This window comes from Erigeron canadensis, chromosome 3 (assembly GCF_010389155.1).
Source record: "Erigeron canadensis isolate Cc75 chromosome 3, C_canadensis_v1, whole genome shotgun sequence".
NCBI classification, from domain to species: Eukaryota; Viridiplantae; Streptophyta; class Magnoliopsida; order Asterales; family Asteraceae; genus Erigeron; species Erigeron canadensis.
The window spans coordinates 3,928,859-3,940,063 of record NC_057763.1 but is presented as its reverse complement, the minus strand read 5'-3'; the positions used below and the strand labels follow the sequence as shown (position 1 = coordinate 3,940,063).

The window sequence follows — 11,205 nt, the reverse complement described above, 5'->3', positions numbered from 1 at the left end:
ATCGTCAAAAAAAATAAATAATAAAAACAAATCTTCTTCCTTATTTCCAGGATTTTGTTCATCTACAACAACACAAAAAGGTTATATCACTCAATATTATCAAATTTCCTCTCGATTATATTGTCATTTAACTTTTAATATACTTTTATTTAATTAATAAATAATCAAAATTTAAATAATGCAAAAAAAAACACAACAAACGTAGCTTATGGATTAATACAACATAGATTTTTATTAAAATAATCAAAAAGTAAATAAATCAAAAAAAAAAATCCACACCACATAAAATTTTATTAGTTACTAAAAAGGAAATATATCCAAAAAAAAAGACACACGTTTTTTTTTTTTTTAACAGCAAAAATGACACACACGTAGCTTTTTCTTTGTACAACGTAGTATCATTGGATAAATACTGGAGTCCATATGTCCACCCATTCCCATTATCCCTTATGGGCTATTACAAATAAAACAAAAAAAGTAGGGCTCGCTCACAAATCGTAAAAAAAAAATAATAATGAAAACAAATCTTCTTTCTTATGTCTAGGATTGTGATCATCTATAACAAAACAAGAAGGTAAGAAATCGTTGTTATTACTAATTGTAATCAAACTTTGTTTATATCCTTTTTTCGTGTATTTTACTTTGACCTTATTGTAATCTAACTATAAAAACCGTTTTTGTAATTATTAATTCTACTCATTGTAATCAGAATCGGTATTTATCCTTTTTTTATGTATTAATTTAGCTGGTTTTAAATAGTCCTAGTTCTAATTAGAACATACGAAACTCTTTATATAAACCGTAACATACAGAGCCCTGAATCATAATGCGCATTATCATTGAAACCAATGAAACAACTATGGCTGACAAAAGCCTAATTACATTTTTGCAAGACATCAATGCGAACTCAGCAAATTGCGCAATCAATGTTAAAATATTGCTTTTTGGGAAGACATTCTTCCAAAGAAACCCATCTAAACCACGTAGTCTAAATATGATTTTGGTAGATAAACATGTAAATAGTTTTCGTTTTTAGATATTAAACAACATGTATACAACTTTTAAATTTTTTAAATCAGTAAATTTGCTCATTATTAGGGCACCAAGATATATTACTCATATAATTACAAGGTTTTTATTAATTTACTCATGATTAAGCATAAATCCTTATAAGCCATAATGCATGTAGTTTCTAAACAACCAACTATAAGGAAAGTTTTGGCCGAATTATATGTTCTGCTGGATATGATGATTTTCCTCATGCAGAAAACAAACCGATTAAAAGTTTTGGATGAAAGTGGCGTTCCTAATATCCTTAATATATAACACTTACATTCAACATTAAAATCATAATTTGTCTTATCAATACCTTGATTACGTTCTTTCACTCAACTTTCAGGAATCATAAACAATATATAAAGATGATAAACAATTTTAAGTGAAAATAATTTAAAAGGTGTTATATTTTCATCATTTTAAAAATAAAGTGTTATTTTTTTTATAATAGATTCTGATTGTGAGGTTGTATGTATAAAAATAAAGTTGTATGTGTAAGAATAGTTTTCCGTCAAAAGTGTTAAAGGCTTTATACGAAGCTCCATGGACAAGAGCGGAAGATTTCTTTTCAAATGGGCTAAAGGAATACCAAAAAAATGCAATATTTTCATGTGGCAAGCATCTATGGATCATATACCTACATATAAAGCACTACAAAGTCGTAATTGCTGTTTTGGGATGTTAAATTGTGGGTTATGCGAGGCTTATGAGGAGACAATAGAACATCTTCTATGTCACTGTCAAATAGCGATTGAAGTGTGAGGAAGAATTGCAAGTTGGTGCAAGGTAAGTCCATTTGTTGTGTCATCAATTAAAGATAGATCTATAGGATATCTATTTTTAGTTATTATCTTGGATCAATATTCTATTTAATTAGTGGCTATCTTCTCCTTATTAATAGGAGCTATGTATGGGATGTATTGGTGTGATCCCTCTATTTAGTCTTTGTAATTCTTTCATATCGAGAATGAAAAATCACCAGATCTTCTTCTCCTTGCAATTTTATATGGCATCAGAGCCAAAAACAACCATAGTTTAAACCAATGGCAGGAGACGACGATCAAACCAAAAACAAAAACGGTGAAGGTCCTAGCGGTGGTTCTAGCAGTGGAATCACATATGAGTCACCCTACTACCTTCATCCTTCCGACTACCCCAAACAACTTCACGTAAATGAAGTCCTCACAGACAACAACTTTGCCGATTGGAACCAAGAGATGACAAACTTCTTATTTGCAAAAAACAAAATGGAATTTGTCGATGGGACGATCAAGAAACCTGAGAAAACTGAGAAAAACTACATGCTGTGGATGCGTGTTGATGCTATGATAAAGGGATGGTTGACAACAGCCATGGAGAAAAATATACGCAACAGTGTCAAGTATGCAGGAACAGCATCAGAGATTTGGGCAGACCTGAATGAACGTTTCGGTAAAGAGAGCGCTCCTCGGGCGTATGAATTGAAACAGAAAATTGCTTCTACTCGACAAAACGGCGCTTCCGTGTCAACATATTTCACCCAACTACGGTCCATATGGGATGAAGCTCAATCCATACATCCTTTTCCACGTTGTTCTTGTGACAAGTGTGAATGTGATGTGGGCAAGAAGATCAATGAACATCAAGAGAAGGAATGTCTTTATGAATTTTTAATGGGGTTAGATTCAGAATTCATTGTTATTAAGACTCAAATTCTGGCAACCAAACCAGTTCCCTCACTAGGCACTGCGTATCACTTAGTGGCGGAAGACGAGAGGCAGAGAAGTATTTCGAGTGAAGGAAGGATACAACCAGAGCCCGCTGCATTCAAAGTTGGACAGAAACGAGATTTCTTAGCTGGACGAAACAAAGAAAAGGAAGGCTCGAGGACTACAAAGGATGGAATTGAGCGATGCACTCAATGTAAAAAGGAAGGTCATAAACGTGAAGGTTGCTTCGAGATAATCGGGTATCCTGAATGGTGGCCTGGGAAGAAAAAGGACAAGGTGAAGCCCAAAGCTGCGTTTGTGGACAGTGAATCGAGCCCTATTCCTGGCTTAACAAGTGAAGACTACCAACTCCTACTGAAACATTTTGTTGAAACAGGTAAAAGTGGAGATACAAAACCCGTTGCAAATATGGCTCATAAAGAAGACGAAAATGGTGAGTGGATTGTTGATTCGGGTTGCACCGAATACATTACTTACTTATCTAACATTCTTTTGAACAAAAGGGACACTCCATTTGAGCCTCCTGTTGTCATTCCAAATGGAGCCTCCATTCCGGTTAAAGGAAAAGGAGACTATGTTCTTCCAAGAGGAGCAAAAGTCAATGGGGTTCTTTATGTTCCAGATTTCAAATTCAATCTTCTTTCTGTCAGTCGCCTCACTCGCGATCTTCAATGTTCCATATCATTCTTTCCTGATTTTTGTATCATGCAGGGCTTACAAAGGAGGAACTTGATTGGTGCGGGTAAATGCCGAAGGGGACTGTACCGAATGAAGATGATTCAAGAAAGAAAGGCGATGACTACTACAGTTGAAACGTGGCACAAAAGACTTGGGCATGCTTCAAAAGGAAAGCTGAATAAGATGGATTTTCTCAAAAGTAGTATTGTTGATTTGGGTAATTCCTGTGATTCTTGTGCTAGAGCAAAACATACTAGATTACCTTTTCCTTCCAGTTTTATTAAAACTAGTGCTACTTTCGATTTAATTCATTGTGATATTTGGGGAGGTTATCGAATCCCATCATATACGGGTGCCAATTATTTCCTTACAATAGTAGATGATTTTAGTAGGGCGGTATGGGTATTTCTTCTCAAATATAAAAGCCAGGCTAGCCAATGTCTTAAGGATTTTCATAAAATGATTGAGGTGCAATTTGAGAAACAAATAAAAAGGGTTAGAAGTGACAATGGTGGAGAGTTTACCTCCAACAATATGTTAGATTTTTATAATCGAAAGGGAATTTTACTTGAAACCTCGTGTCCTCATACCCCTCAACAAAATGGTGTCGTAGAAAGAAAACACAGACACCTTCTTGAGACGGCTCGTGCATTAAGGTTCGAAGCGAATCTTCCTAAAAAATTTTGGGGGGAATGTATTTTGACCGCGGCTTATGTTATTAACCGTCTTCCATCCAAGATCATTAAAAACAAAACTCCTTTTGAGTTAATTTGGAATAAAAACCTGAATATGATTCTCTAAGAGTCTTTGGTTGTCTTGTTTATTTTAAAAATACCGACACAAAAGGAGACAAGTTCGAAGAAAGGGGGAAACCGGGGGTTTTTCTTGGTTATCCACCTAGAACCAAAGGTTATAAAATTTTTGACTTACAAACCAGGAAATTGATTGTTAGTAGAGACGTCAACTTTCATGAAGATAATTTTCCTTTTAAGAATCTTCAAGGAAATAATGAAAGTATAACAGAAGAACCAGGAATATGTCACGACTGTCACTGTGAACCATTTTTGACTCATACTGAATCGCGAAATCCACAAATGGATTATAATGATGCTGAGCCCAGTAGTGACTCAATCGGCGGACATGAAAGCCCAGATTGCATTGAGTTGGATTTGATAAATTATGAAACTCAGTTCAAAGATGATGGGGCTGAAACAAATGAGTTCCATGAAGCTACAGAACCCCAGATAGAAGAAAGACCAGCTCGAAATAAGACTCAACCATCGAGATTCAAGGATTTTGTGGTACAAGTCCCACCTTCGGTCAACCACCCCGCACCAACATCAAGTCAAGTTGCCTCCACGGTTTGCTATCCAATCTCTAGCTTTGTTTCTTATGAAAAATTTTCAACTAATCATAAGGCTTTCTTAACTGCTATCACTAATAATGATGAGCCAAAATCGTTCAAACAAGCCTCACAGGATGTTCATTGGCGTGAGGCGATGCAAAAGGAGATTAAAGCCCTAGAGAAAAATGGAACTTGGACTTTGGAAAATCTACCTGAAGGAAAGAGAGCAATAGACTCCAAATGGATTTATAAGGTCAAGTTCAAACCGAATGGTGAAGTTGAAAGGTACAAGGCGCGTCTAGTTGCAAAAGGGTTCACTCAAATGGAAGGCGTTGATTATCATGATACATTTGCACCCGTAGCCAAGCTAGTAACCGTGCGAACTCTACTAGCAGTTGCCGTCAAACGAGACTGGATCATTCACCAACTCGATGTTAATAACGCCTTCTTGCATGGAGATCTCGACGAGGAAGTCTATATGAAAATTCCTCAGGGCTTCTCTAACACCAACAAAAATCGAGTTTATCGTTTAAGAAAATCTTTATACGGGTTGAAGCAAGCTTCACGAAATTGGTACCACAAGTTCACTACTTTTCTCCAGAGTTTGAATTTCCGACAATCCAAAGCAGATCACTCTTTATTCCTTTATGAGATTAATAGTATCACTTTGGTGGTTCTAATTTATGTGGACGATGTCGTTATTACAGGCAATTGCCTCGACAAGATACAAGAAGTCAAAGAAAAGCTCGACAAGGAATTTAGTATTAAAGACCTTGGGACACTTAAATACTTCCTCGGGATCGAAGTGACCAGAACAAATGATGGTTTGGTTCTAAGCCAACGAAAGTATACCTTGGATATTCTAAAGGATAGTGGGAAATTGGGTTGCAAGCCGAGTGCATTTCCCATTGAACAAGGCCTGAAATTAGACAAGGGAGAGAAAGAACCAAGTGTTGATGCAAATCAATATCGACGCTTAGTGGGTCGACTATTATATCTTCAAGCCACACGACCGGATATTGCGTACTCAGTCAACATCTTGAGCCAGTTTGTGGCTGATCCAAGAAGTAGTCATTTGGAGGCGGCACATCGAGTTCTTAGATACTTGAAAGCTACACCAGGACAAGGTATTTTACTCTCTCGTGCAGGCGATACCACTTTAACAGCTTACTGTGATTCGGATTGGTTGGGTTGCCCATATACTCGACGCTCACGTACCGGCTATGTTCTACTACTAGGTGGTAGTCCCATTTCTTGGAAGACAAAGAAGCAATCACTGGTCTCACGTTCATCAGCCGAAGCAGAATACAGAGCTATGGCTTCCACGGTTAGTGAAGTCATCTGGGTTCGTTGGTTGCTTAGTGAACTTCAACTTCACATCTCGTCACCTACACCTCTCTTCTGTGATAATCAGGCAGCCCGTCATATAGCAAATAACCCGGTATTCCACGAAAGAACTAAGCATGTCGAGATGGATTGTTACTTTGTACGTGAAAGAGTTGAATCCAAGGAGGTCATTCCAATGGCAGTCGCTAGCAAACTGCAACTGGCCGACTTACTCACAAAGGGTCTTGCAGCAAACCAACTTCAATTTCTTCTTGGCAAGATTGGCATTGCAAATTTACATGCTTCATCTTGAGGGGGAATATAGGATATCTATTTTTAGTTATTATCTTGGATCAATATTCTATTTAATTAGTGGCTATCTTCTCCTTATTAATAGGAGCTATGTATGGGATGTATTGGTGTGATCCCTCTATTTAGTCTTTGTAATTCTTTCATATCGAGAATGAAAAATCACCAGATCTTCTTCTCCTTGCAATTTTATAAGATCTTGTGGAGCTGTTTACTAAAGTCGGGTTCAGCAAGAGGAAAAGCAAAATATTTAAAGGTATTATATTCATTGCTTGTTGGAGCATATGGAAAGCAAGGAATGAAAAGGCATTCAAACAAGTAACGATTAATTTTACTAAGGTGTTTCAGGAAATCAAGTGTATAGGATTTCTTTTTTACAAATGTAGAATGAAACAAGGTAGCATTAGTTGGGAGGAGTGGTGTAATTTTCATGTAAATTAATCCTTGTACTTGTGTACTAGACCATAATTGTGGTCTAGTGTGATATATATACGACCTTTACTTTTCAAAAAAAAAAAAAGATTCTGATTGTGACTTTCAACTGGGTGTTGGGAAAGAAGGAGGTTTTCATTAAACCTCCAAGATGTATAATTTCGAAGGTTTGAATCTCGAATATCTTGTGAGCACATCAACATTATGCCTAACCACTAGGCCACCTTGGCGGTTTGACCCATTTAGAGATTAAAACTAACCCAAGTCAGTGTAGTTTAGTAAATGGTTTGAAAAAGCCGCAATTGAGGCATTGATGAATTTCTTATTGTACTATTAGTTAATCATTTAAAGATGAGAGTAGACGTATCTTGGTGAAGTAACTTAATTTTTGCGGTCTTAATTGTGTAGAAATCATTTTCAACTTAAATTGACTTTTACGTTGAATGCAACTATGTTGGATTAATCATCTTCAATATTCAGATTCATTTTCTGATTCGAGTCTTAATCACACATTACAAACCTTAACATGTGATGGAAATGGGTTCGAGTATGAGAGTGTGTTTGAAGCTACATTTATCCTGAATCAAGTCGCCTTTTTCATCGTTATTATACATTTCACCTTTTTTGATACTTTAACTTAAAGATAGTTCATGGTTTGTTATTATAATTAATTATGTTTGTGTATGGTTCCTATTTGTTGGCAAAGAAAATACGGGGTAGATTTATCCTTCAAAAAGAAACTCTTTTTTAACAACTTGAGTCCCATGAAATTTTGCTCTGCATTATACGGTACTCCTGGTTGAGTAGTGTAGAGGCATAAGTTTGTGTAGGGTTCAGACAGGGATTATTTCTTCAGTTTCAACCAATGTCTTGAGTACGTTGGTTTCAGCTTGGTGGGTTTGTGGTATGTCATATGTGACTCTACCATTGTATTGACTATTGATTACTAGGTTCATCAAAATTTTGTTCGTCTTGTGCTTTTATTATTTGTTCTATTTTTCAATTCTATGGGTTCTATTATTGGGGATTTGGTTTATAAATGGCTAAGACAAAACGGGAATGAAAGAAAGTTGATTTAATTGGTATATACCTGGGAGGTGAGTTATATTTATATTGTTCTGTGTTCGAAAATATAAATTTGCAAAACAATTTTTTCTTTTTTTAAAGAGACTGTAAGCATATGAATTAGCCTTGGAACTTCTGCATATGTGGTTAATATCTCTGTCAACGTAACGTGTTTTCGGATGGTTTTGGAAAGCACATTTCGGTCTCAATTTTTGGCTGTAAATGAAGATTGTATCATGCAGTACTGTTTATCTGGTCGTCAAGAAACTCCTGTGAGGTCGCCAGTTTAATGAATTATAATTAGGTTTGTCATGATCAAAATCAAAATTTGATGAACTTTTTGGGGTTTAAGTTTATTATCATAGTATTATTGGTTAGTGAAATATAATTATGATGGTTGTGAAATGTGAATTCGTTGTCTTAATGAATTATAATTCTGATGAGAGAGTGATATATATAATGATTTTTGGTTTTGTAAATTTTATGTTTTTCTTATTCATAAAGTAAGGTTTATGTGAGAACTATTCATATATGAGCATAAATAATATTACAATAAAACCTTTATAAAATAAGGGAAAATAACCTAGATAGTTATATTTGAGTGTATATGTCTAGTTTTAGACACCTAGAAAAAATATTACACATTTGGACATAGATTCCTTAGACTATCTTCAATGGGGTGTTTTTTGGGTGTCCTTAAGTGCTCTTAGTTACCCATGGATATCCTTTGTCATTGAAGTTTTCCCAAAATTAAGGATTTTTTTATATATGTCCTTACCTAAGGACATGCCCTTAGTCTATCTCCAATACTATATTTTTGTTTGTATACAGATGTTAGTATATGTAAGTATGTTTGTATAGTTGTAGCTAAAAATAAAGTATTTTAAAAATGTGTAAGGATTTTAAGAATTTGTAAGGATATAATGTAACAGAGCTCAAGAGCGCCTAAAAACGTCATTAGCATTGGAGATAACCCACTATCTAATTTTTTTAATAAGAAATAATATTAACCGATCAAAACACGAACTTGACTCCGTGTGTGTATGGATGATGCACCATCTCGATCTAAGATAGTAAGATGACGTACTCATTTATAAGATGGCATCCACATGTCTTGACCATAGACATTTTTAATTTAATGGAGCAGCTCGTAAACCCCAACTCATGTTGGTATTTATCCTTTTTATCATCAACGTAATGTATTATTGAGTAAGACTACCAGTAGTACTTCTATCTAATCCAAGGGTTTATTTATTGTTTGGCCTTGCTAATTATGTTCTTTATTTGAAACTTGGTAACCTCAAGTTTTAGATTTGGCGTAAATCGACAAAGACCATATTCACATCAATGAAATGATGAACAAATATTATATAACTTTTACTTTTAAAACTATTAAAACATGGTTGAGGCAAATTAAAATGTTATAAAAAGACTGGCAAATGATAAAGTTTAGATCGAAATTTTTTTCTTCTATTAATTGAATCTCAATCAATCAACAAACAAATCAATAAACAATCTGATCTCAAGCAGATTGTTAATCAACCAACAAAGAATCTTAATCACAGCCAATCTGGATTAAATCTAACATCTCAGTGATAATCGTTCTATTTCAAGAAAAAGATTATCATCACTATTTACATATTGAATAAGTGAAAAAATATTGAGACAATAGAAAAGAGGCAGAAGAAATATGTATGTCTATGAGTCTATCTATTCCTCATCGATCCATAAGCAGCTTTATATATCTTGACTTTCCAATAAAAGTAATCTGCACCTCAACTCTCTTATCTTTACCACTTCAGCCCCAAAGTATAAAGTAACACTCCATTCTCAAGTTTTTTTTTTAATGAAAGAATAAGAAAAGATAAGAAATTTTTTCTATTTTACATTCTTGAGTTTCTTTATTAGAAGAAAGGAACGGAGAAGAAAAGAAAACTAAGTCATTTTTAATGTAAAAACTTTCCTCCCATTTTTGGGAGGAATTTGATGGAAAGTTTTTATGTTATATGTCTAATTACTATTATACCCTTATTAACTAATGAAAACTTTATCAAGAAGATAATATAATTGTAAAGTTATAATTTTTTCTCTTTCTTTTCTTTTTTTTTTAACTCAAGAACACAAATAACTTTGTATTTTCTTTTCATTAGTTTTCCATGTAACTCAAGAATGCATTTTTAACATATAATTTTTTTTCTTTTCTTTCCTTATCCAATCTTCTCCTTTCCTATCCTTAAAAAAAAACTCAAGAATATAGTGTAACTCTTCTTCACATTAGATCTCTCATTTTCAGAAGATATACAATTCAACCCTTTAACTTCCTTGATCCTCTTAAATGTTGAGAAAGAAGATTATTCTCTCAACATCAAAAATACCTAGTGTGGGATTAATCATGTCCACAAAACCATAAAAGGATTGGACTAAAAACTAAACAAAAGAACTAGAGGTGTATATATATATACATGCTGAACTAGAGATCAAAGATTAATACAAGGACAACAATAATGACCATGAGTACGTATAAAGTAATCGAAATGTGAAGAAGGAGAAGCAACATGCTACTTTACACTATCGTCTCTCGATAAAGCACCGAACCCTTATTCCCGACCCCCCTTTGCACATCCTAACTTATAACCTTTCTTTGCCTGATCAAAGTTCACATCACGCATACAAGCCAATCATACTTGCAACAAAGCCCATCATCTCTGGGACACTTTTATCATTAATATTAAGCCAATATTATCCCTATGGAGGTAGGTTACACAATTATACAAACACCAATGGAGTATGTTTATTTTTACAACATGTGAAACCCACCAAAGAAGCCTTGTCATGTTTTGATTGGTTAATATTATTTCTTACAATCAATGTTAGTTGATAAGGAACTTGTGGCTAAATGGGTATTTTTTTTTGTAGGTGTCTATAATTGGACATACACATCCAAATACGACTATCTAAGTAGTTTTACCATAAAGTAATTGATGCGGAAATGGCCAGGTTCACTGAACTGACTGACACCACTCCAGTCAAGTCTCCAGTTAGGTGTTCCAAATTTAAGTTGCCAGTTTCCAACAAATAAAGTTTGTTAAGTCGCTTGTTTGTGGGCCCAATAAAGAAGGAATGACAGATGTTGACAGTTATATGGAAGGAACGTGTGACAACGTTATTTCTAACGGTTTTGTGGGTCCTTTGCAGATGGAATCTTTCTAGAAATTTTGTCTGTCCATTGGTTAAACAATTAGTGGTTGTCCTTAGCCCATGACAACATTTTATTTATTTTATTGT

At 34.6% G+C, this 11,205-nt stretch overlaps 1 protein-coding gene across 1 annotated transcript; it reads left to right on the top strand.

Annotated features, from left to right (window-relative positions):
• The first annotated feature begins 2,099 nt into the window (after positions 1-2,099).
• On the top strand, positions 2,100-3,000 carry LOC122591386. Its single transcript, XM_043763658.1, has 2 exons — positions 2,100-2,867; positions 2,986-3,000. The coding sequence occupies exons 1-2, from the start codon at positions 2,100-2,102 to the stop codon at positions 2,998-3,000; spliced, it is 783 nt and encodes a 260-aa protein (XP_043619593.1).
• Positions 3,001-11,205: the final 8,205 nt, after the last annotated feature.